Source organism: Periophthalmus magnuspinnatus, chromosome 5, assembly GCF_009829125.3.
Source record: "Periophthalmus magnuspinnatus isolate fPerMag1 chromosome 5, fPerMag1.2.pri, whole genome shotgun sequence".
NCBI classification, from domain to species: Eukaryota; Metazoa; Chordata; class Actinopteri; order Gobiiformes; family Gobiidae; genus Periophthalmus; species Periophthalmus magnuspinnatus.
In genome coordinates, this window is record NC_047130.1 from 8,327,518 (window position 1) to 8,337,321 (window position 9,804).

The following is a 9,804-nucleotide window of genomic DNA, read 5'->3' on the forward strand; positions in this document are numbered from 1 at the left end:
ATCTCTCCCGGCCCCTATTCAAACCCTCCTTACGGTTAGCTGTAAGATTCTGTCTAATTCTCAGCCCAGAAACCTACATCCCCCATGCTCCCACACAGCATTTCTCCATAAATATACAAAAGCATGATACAAAACAATACACTACAACTTGATGCAATGTGTATTAGTTTTATTAGCCAGCTGTAATGTGATAGCATATGTCAACTTTTGTCATATTTATTTATAGTTGTGAATAACTGTGAATAATTCAAATCTTACTGTTTCATTCTGGACAGTGTTTACGCTCTCATGTCCATGGAGCAAGAAGCACCCAGTCAATCCTTCACGTCGGCCAGCACAAAGCCAGGATGAGGAACAATGAGTTTGCAAATATTAACAACAATTCTTGGTCCTAACTTCTCCAGTGCAGCTCCTATAGCTCCAGATGCCCTGATAATAGTAACAATAATGTGTGTGTGTTCAGAGTGAGGTTGTCCTGTTGCATAGTAATAGAGGCACTCTCCATGTTGTCTCCACACCACATGATCATATGTTTTACAGGGCTTCTCTGGAAGACGCTGGCGAATATAATTTCTGTCTGTGGAGCTGTTGTACTCCTGGGGGTTGCTCTGTTTTACCTCAAAAAAAGCAGGTTTAGTTTATAAAATATTCAACTCTTGTTATTGTGTAATAGATGTGACAGCCCATGTTAAAGATCAGATCTGAGGTTGATGTAAACTCGCTGGAGACACAGGAAACTGCAGTGGAAACTGCAGTCTTGCACCGGTGCCAGTCACTGTCAACACTCATAATCTTTAAAAACTGTGACAAAAGATACATTTTACTTATGCATAGATGAATTACACGTCTGAATTTGATGATTTTTTTTGATGGTTTCTCCACATAAGAGGAAAGATTAGCTATTCACATACTGACTGAGACATAAATTTATAAATGATTCTAATTCCTCCTTCAGGACATTCCCTCTGCATGAGCGCAGCACCACAGAACACAGAGGTTGGTATTTGAAAATTAAAATGCTGTTATTAGAATTAAAAGTCCTATATTACACAAAATAAATTATTTTGAGCTTTAAACCATAGAATCTTGTTACCTCATGAAAACGCACCCAAATTTGTGTTTTGTTTCATTCACCCATGTTTGATTGACAGGAGATAACTAGCTGGGGGAAGTATGGCAACCTGAGCACTATCCTCTGCTTCCTCCTATTTTCTCATCAGCAATGCTATTCACATGTATTCCCCTGTCCCACTCCCCCTGTGGAGTGTAACTCTTTTAGATGCCCTGATGACAGTTCCTTCTCCCCGCCTGGCCCTCCTCCACCCTCCTCCCTCTCCTCCTCCTCGCCTGGCCCTCCTCCGCCCCCCTCCCTCCTCCTCGCCAGGCCGATTTTTCTTGTTTTGTCTGATTTTTCCTGTTGTTTGATTTTCCTGTTTGTTTTTGTGTGTAGGCAGCACGGTGGCTGAGTGGCAACACATGCCTCACAGCAAGAAGGTTTGGTTCGATCCCCGGGTCGCCCAGGCCTTTCTGTGTGGAGTTTTTCATGTTTCTCCCCGTGTCTGGATGGGTTTCCTCCGGGTACTCCGGTTTCCCCCATCAACCAAAACATGAACACCCTTCGAGACAACTGTTGTTGTGATTTTGGGCGTTACAAAAATAAAATGAATTGAATTGATTAATCCTTTATTATTGGTCTGTCTATATCTGCAAAGCTCAAAATGCTCTGGTCCGTGTTATGATGTCAGGTAGTGTTTTTTTCTAGTTAACAGCAACCTCTTACTTTTAGTTCAGTAGAGACTGGAAATTCCAAGGCTGAAATGATTCTTGTGAAAGCATATAGAGTTTTAAAACACAGTGGAGCATTTCCTGTATTATTTCCTGTATTAGAACTCAGTCTAAATATGCAACTCTGGGTATGTTTGTGATGAGGAAACAACATCATAACATAGATCAGATGACAGCATAATAGGGGCAAGTTAATGTATTTCATGTTATTTTCTTTGTACTGTACCTACTGTAAGTGTGTTACATGAATAGTCCGGCTTTTTATTTACTTTTTGTGTTGTGTTTTGTGAAGGTACATCAATATGATCACACACTGGAGCGCCCCCTAACACCCGACTCAGGAACTGTAGTCAGTACCATTTACGATACAAGTACATTACCCATTGCTGACTGTGCTGGGCCAAGTCGGATTTGCACCACTTATACCAATCTTACAAATTATACTCCAACTACTACTACTGGTGCAAGTACTACTACTGATACAAGAACTGCTCCAGCTGGTTCAACTACTACTCCAACTACTACTTCTGATACAAGCGCCGCTCCAACTACGACTACTGATACAGGCACTACAGCTGTGTACTTCACTGTAAACCATCTCACCTCAGAAAATGCAGAGATCAAAAACACCATCATCAACAAAACCACAACATCTGACATAAAATGTGCTGCGTTTGCCCTTTACTCAGAGGTAAATACCCCAGATGAGTACACTAAGCAGTAGGGACTAAGAGTGTCTTGTTAGAATAGAAAAGAATTCTATGGAAGCATTTGGCCTTTGCCTGTCAAAATGCAGGTGCGTTGACCTGGTTTATGGTTAATATCTCCATAATTAGTAGGTCTGTCCCATTGATTGTACATATAAACGGACACAGTTAACCTGCTGGCTTTTGCAATTCAAATAGGAAGCGATCAAGGGCGTACTTCTGGCTCCATTGAATCTGACTCTAATTCAGTTTACATTACAAAATTGTCATCACTCTCTCTGTAACTTCTGCAGTGAGCCTCATCACTCAGCATCCACTTCCTGCTAAACCAGCATTGCAGGCAAGAAGTGACACTACCTTCAACAGCCTCTCACTGGATTGGCTCTTTGGTTGCTATGATACTCGCCATCGGAATTCCTAATATGCAACTTGGCTCCAAATTCGTTCCTATAACTGCTAGCCTCGATGAGCTTCATTTGACTGGAGCCAAACGGTGACGTCACACTCACTTAGTCCACTTCTTTATACAGTCCTTGCCCAAGGACACAAATCAATGCTGTCATTGTGTCCTTGGGCAAGACACTTGACCCCCCTCGCCCCCAGTGTCTGTGGGAGAAGGGGCTCAAACTTAAAATAAAAAGGACACTCAGTGCAAACCTCTCGAGCTATTTATGGAGGCCCCTTAGTCACCCCTCTGTACATGCAATAACATCAACAGAACAGTGTATTTCGTCTTCTGAATCTATGACTTTTCTGTGAATGTGGATTGTAGGTAGGCTAAATATTGGTGGGTTCTCAGAAAATTATGTATTTTTTTTTACAATAACAACCCTGTATTGATTTGAAACTTGAGTGAGGAATCTTTACCTGTCCAGCCAGAAGCACACGCTTTACAAAGACAAGTGGGTCTGGAATCATATCCTGTCTCCCCAATTTCAGAGAGCGTGAGTGACAGGCGGATTAGCCAATCATAGAGACTCATGGTTTGTTCCAGTAAAAACAAACATGGAATCTTACACCTAAAATGGGGGGAAAAACAACACAGGAGTAAAAGCCAGTGTAGATTTCTGCAGTGTAAAAGAGACTGGCTGGTCAGGCAAGACAAACAGTTTCAAGTTTATTCACAATTAAATGTTATTACAACATTCATATGGTGCAAATTGCAAAGTGCAGTTGAGATTATCTGTCAAAATAACTTGTAGAAATGGAATTGCAATCTTTCTGCATTTTGCTATAAGTCACATTTTGTTATCACGTTGCTATATTAAAACCACAATGATGCAATTGTTTTTTTAAACTGTCTGAATCGTAAATCCACAGTGAGACCCTGTACTTATTCACAAATAATACTGTCTTTGAAATGTCCTGAGCCCTGTTGTATTTTTAATCATATTGTATATTTTTTTAATATTTGAGGTAAGATTAAAAATACATTTCATCTTATCTTATCCAGTCATGTCATGTCATTGCTTGAAGTCCAATGAAATACAAAAAAGATTCTAGATTCTGCAATTTACAAGTAATTAAAATGTCGAAGATGGAAATAAAAATATTATTTGCAAGTATTTAATAAAGTATGTTTATAAACCATTCATTGATAATCTTAGAATGATAAATTGTTTGCCGATCTGCAGTTTTTTAGCCTGAAATTCACATCTGTGTTGCCAATCAAAGTCATGATTTTGACCATAAAACTCAGGCCGAGGCGTGTCTACAGAAGTACAGAAGTGTGACTATTTTAAACCACTGGTAAATGGAAAAAGCGCTTTCATGCAGGATTAGATCTATACAGGAAACAGAGATACACACAGACAATTTTGTAATCAACAAGTAGAAGTCAACACATCAACATGAATATCTGTCTTCTACTCATTTTTTCACTGACTACAGGTAAGATGCATTTTTATGAAGTGAATTAGTACCAACTAAAACTATTTATTGCATATATTTGTATGTGTATTTATATTTATATTTTTACTTATTTCAATTTTTAAAATGGTTTAGTTTGTCTAATATTAAAGGTACACTCGGCAACTTTTCTGGGTGGCTTTGTGAAATATTTCACAGTATGGCATTGGTCGCCTTTTCTACCTTCAATACGCTTTACACGCTTCCACACACACATTCATACACCAGTGTACACAGACACTGGGAGCAAGGTGGGTAAGTGTCTTGCCCAAGGACACAACATCTGTGGGAGCTGGGCCACCAATCTACCCCGTCTCTTAAATATTTGGGGCCCTGTTTAATCAAATAAACTAGCTCTGCAAAAAGAGCAACACTGTCCCTTAAGTGCAACTGCAGTCACAGCTCCAAATGAAAAAAAGCAGCAAATAGAAAATCGCACGGAGCAGCCACGTTATTTATTTAATTTATTTATTTTTTTATTTGAAGGACAATGTGCAGATACATTAAATAGATGGCATCACCAGATTTAGCAAAATTCTAATTTCCATCCGTAGTCCTTGGAGTCACAAACATTAAAAAAAACAATTCACATATAAAAAGTGCAATATAAAAGATAATGTACAAGTGTGCAAAATTTTCAATACATAATGCAAACTACAAGTTATTAAAGTGCAAGACATAGAGAAGAAAATGCAACAAATATCAGAATAAATACAGTGTAGTCGCTATCAGATGATACCCACGAGAGTAGCATCTGATAGCTCTGTAACTTATTGGTATAAACAAGACAGTAATATGACACTAAGACAATACTATGACACTCATGATCTGGTAATCTAGTGGCCATCAGATGGTACCCACTTCTGTTTATAGACATCGTGAGTATAAAAGTGATGCCCCAGCAGAAAAAAACAAGTCACAGATCAGAGACTACGTGTGTACAGAGCATATAGTCCAGTTCCTCACCCAGACTCGTCCAGAGTGCGTTCATGCTGCATCAGGTGGGCTCCCTGCAGGCTGCTTTAGTTCCTTTTTCAAGATTCAAGACTCCATTTGAAATGAGTCCTAAACCCGTGACCCAAGCAGCACTGCTGTGTATGATCTATTGTACTGACTCTGAGCAGGAGAGGAGATGGGGGCAGCAGCGAGGTGACCAGTGCGCACTCTTTATCTTATCTTTTAGTTTAATGTGTGATGGTTTAGCGTTGAGTCCCAATACTTGAACCCATCTGTTCGAGCCAGGTGGGTCTGGCTGAATTTTAACTGAATAATTTGCTCAAATTACCCAGAAAATATTCTTACAGTGAGTGGGGGTCACCTCTTCACAGATCTGACCAGTAACTAGGCCTGATGGTGTCATCTGGTTGTTTCTATGGAGGTAAAGATTTAATGCCACAGTAGCTCAGTAGAGTGTTCATCCTCTGGTCCAAAGGTTAGTGGTTCAAAACCTGCTCTCATCTTAAACATGTGAGATGCTGTGAGATGTGGCTAAAGATAGAGCCATCACTCTGGATTATCATCAGCTTTTACTGTATTTGTTTCACTTCTCTGCACCTCTACACTGCATTTTAATGTATATTTAGGTAATGCATTGGTTTGGACTGATGATAGTTGCATAATACTTTCGATTTTGAGTGGTGAGTGCATCGCTGTTGCTGAAGCACTAGTCACCTAATGTTGCCGTCACAGGAAATATGGCATTTTATCACAAGATCAAGTTAGCATTAGGTGAGAAATTATTATTTTCTGTTTATATCTGCTATATTTGCTCTGAGTTGTTTGAACTGATGGAAAAGAGGCTATAGTGCACTTTTGATCTATTCTGTTCTTCTTAACAGGTACTACTGTGGAATCATTTATTGGATGTCAAGGAGGATGGGTCAAGTTCTTCTGTAAAAGTTCTTGCAATAGTAGCTTCCCAACAAACAGAACAAACATGATCACAAATAAAGCTAACAATGTAATTGTTGTGGTTAAAAATATTCAAAAAGAAGACAACATTACCGTTCCCACCTCAAACCGTGTGCAACCACTAAAAATTGGTAAGAGGAGTGTTGAACTTAAGTCGTTTGTTGATGCACAATTATAATTCTGACTTGGTTTGGTGGGGCAGTAACTGTGGTAATTTGTATAATAGTTTCACATCAGTTGTGGTCAGTGCCTATTTGTGGGGAAAAAAAGCTGAAAAGGAAAAAATAAAAAAAATACAGGAAGTAATGCTGAGTTCTAAAATGGGAGTTTTAGCCCTTGTTTTATTATGGTTGCTACGTAACTCATGGAACTTATGGTTATATCCAGTGGTGGGTGAAGTACTCAACTTTGTTACTTAAGTAAAAATACAGATACAGAGGTCAAAAGTTACTCAAATAAAAGTGTTGTTGATTTGTTTAAGTGCTAAATGTAGTGATATTGATTAAAATGACACATATTTTGGTCAACTGTTACAATACAAATTATTCTCTTAATTTTTCTTATGAATTTTGTGTATTTGCGTCAAAAACTTTAGTCAGGATTTTACTATGAACATGGTAAAAATAACCCCTCAAATCATATGAAAAGCACTTTTTAATTTCCAGTCCTGTTAAAAAATGTTGTGAAGTAGAAACTACAGATATCTGCTCTCAAATGTAGTGACATAAAAGTAAAAAAGTATCCACTTTAAAATACACTTAGGCAAAGTACAGATACCTAAAACAAAACAAAAAATCTACTTAAATAAAGTACTTCACTACATTTACTTTGTTACCTTTGTTACCACTGGTTATATCTACTGCGTGTGTCCAACCAGGAAGTAAAGTGATAAATGTCACAAAAATTTAAAAAGTAGAAGAAGATCTTTAGTAAATTATAATTATGTTTTAGTGCAATATTACCTACACATGCACTTTAAATATTGATTAATGTTTCTGCACAGGGAACCACTGCAGCCATTTTAATCACACTGCCTTCATTAAAGCGTCGACTACTATTGCATGCGGCAAACCAAATTGCAGTCACTGTCCAGATACATTTTTATGCAAAGAAAAAGGCGATTTTGACTGTGAAGATATCAGAACGATCAACACGCACGCAAACTACTCAAAGAACTCCAGCGGTCTGTATATCACCATCACTGAGGTCGAGTCACAAGACCAGGGCTTGTACTGGTGTGTGGCACGAGGGCATGCCTTCAACAGAACCTATGCAAAAGTCTTCATCAAAGTTCGCGGGGGTGAGTCCAACAAAGTCCTCCTCACGTGCTGTTATGGCCTTCCCTGGGATCCAGAATACACACATCCGATCTGGTCACCTCTGAATCTCCCTGAGTTCAGATGGGCGTGATTGATTCGAGCCAATCAGAGGAATAACATATCACAAGGAATGAAAAACAAAGCAAATTCTGCAGAATCACAAAGCACTAAACTGTTAATCTGAGGTGAGGGAAATTGGATTACTGTAAATAATGGTGGCTAATGAGTTCCTTCATTCCTTATGTGTCAAGGAAATAAATAATCTGATTGGAAAATCACGTCTGAGTCTGGCTCAAGGTGCCACAGAGGGAGTGATAACCAGACTGATATCCCTCTGTATAAAAAAAAATACTGAGAAATATCATTCTGGACTACCAGGGAAGTTATGGCCAGGAAGAAAATCTATAGACAAAAGGTAACACATAAGACTAATTCAAAATATGTGAACACTGCTGAATTCAAAGTAAAACAAAAACAGAATTCTATCAAAGAATCTTTGTAATCTGGAAGAACCTTTTGTAAAAGAACCATGTGTCCAAAATGGTTCAGTATTGAACCTCATAGGATCCAATCATATTTACTTTTATTTCATTACTTTTTACCTTTTATACCTTCATACACACATTACAAATCAAAGTAATGTGGCTAAATTATAGAAAGATGAATGAAAGATAATTATGTCATTTTACTTTAGATTGGCCTTGCTTATTTAACTGCTTTGTAAAAATAAAAATAATACTTCAATTTCTTTCAATCATAGGCTTCACTGATGACCAGAAATATTTTAACACCAGTGAGGACTTCGAATACGTGTTTAACTATAATTTTAACCACAAATGGAGCTATTTCTTCTGTAAAGGGGAGGATCCACAGTTGTGCCAACATTTGCTGAACAGCTCAGGGCTAAACCTAAACCCCAACAAGTTTTCTTGGAAGAAGGACTTAACAAACCACAAGGTGTCTGTGACGATATTCAATTTAACAGAGGATGCAGGAGTGTACTGGTTTGGAACTGATAAATGTGGAGAACATGGATTTAAGCTCCTCTACAGACTTGAGCTAAATAAGTGAAATTTAAAGCCTTTAAACTGTTTTCTGATCTATGTTATAATATTTCCTTATCAAAAACATACCTGGAGTTGTTTTTTTTTTTTTTCATTTGTGCATGTTTAACACACAAACCCTGCATATTTAGACGCTCTTCTCTAAAACGGAACATTGTTCTACTTTATAATGTCATGTGGTAATACATATATCACCTTTAAATGAATAACCATATCTGTTTTCTCAGAAATATCTATAAACCAGGGCAGCATTTATGGTAAGATAGCTTTTTTGATGTAATCTCCATCATATAAGAGTGAAACATGAATGATCCTAACTGATTTGAAATGTGTTTTGTAGAAGCGGCTTATGCCATAATACCCCTCAGTGTGATGTTGGTGGTGCTGGTGGTGGTCATTATAGTTCTTAAACAGCGTGAGTCAAAATTTTTTTAAAATAATAACTAAATTTCAAATGGGGGGCCGTAGCTTAGTCGGTACAGTACTTATCCTCTGATCCAAAGGTTGGCAGTTCAAATCCCACTCACACAGATGAATATTGCTGTTGTGTCCTCGGGCTTTGGTAGAATGGCACTATAGAAATGTGACAATTTACCATTCAAACAGATCTGCTAAACTGGGCAGCACATGAAGGACTAAAAGGGAGAGTGAGGGGGGAAAGGGGCAGAGCTTGGGGGTATAAGGAACAGTGTGATTGATCTTTTAAAAGTTTCATGTACTCAAAAACCCTTTATTATCCTTTTCCTCAGGCAAAAGCAGAAAAGACACTTCAGAGCAGGTTTGGGTCACTTTTTCTCCCTTTTTCTTCTAGTTAATTTCGGTTCTCATGGTTCAATTTACAAGAAATTATTGCTACATGTGCTCTTCTTAGAATGCATTTTTTGTTTTAACTTGCGATTCCAGAAGTGCCTGCTCATTGTAGCTTTTTATAACAGGGTCAACAGGAGGACCATGTTTATGATGAGATCCAGCATCTAGACACAGAGAGGAGAGTGACCACGGTATACACCACAACTGAGGCCTGTAAAGAGTCTCTTCATTATGGGAGCATAGAATTTGGAAAAAGTCCCAACTTTACAGAGCCCAGACCCAGTGCCTCTCATTGTGAAT

General features: G+C 38.3%; 1 protein-coding gene across 1 annotated transcript; it reads left to right on the plus strand.

The window, feature by feature from the left end:
- The first annotated feature begins 4,333 nt into the window (after window positions 1-4,333).
- On the plus strand, window positions 4,334-7,721 carry LOC129456249 (uncharacterized). Its single transcript, XM_055221826.1, has 3 exons — window positions 4,334-4,382; window positions 6,239-6,442; window positions 7,315-7,721. Exons 1-3 carry the CDS (start codon window positions 4,343-4,345, stop codon window positions 7,719-7,721), a joined length of 651 nt encoding a protein of 216 aa, XP_055077801.1. The 5' UTR covers window positions 4,334-4,342.
- Window positions 7,722-9,804: the final 2,083 nt, after the last annotated feature.

What these genes read in the sequence shown, in the direction of transcription:
- LOC129456249 (XM_055221826.1), top strand. Translation starts at nt 4,343, where the DNA reads ATGAATATCTGTCTTCTACTCATTTTTTCACTGACTACAG. An exon ending in CATTTTTTCACTGACTACAG is followed by an intron (nt 4,383 to 6,238) that starts GTAAGATGCATT and finishes TCTTCTTAACAG; the next exon opens with GTACTACTGTGGAATCATTT. An exon ending in TGTGCAACCACTAAAAATTG is followed by an intron (nt 6,443 to 7,314) that starts GTAAGAGGAGTG and finishes GTTTCTGCACAG; the next exon opens with GGAACCACTGCAGCCATTTT.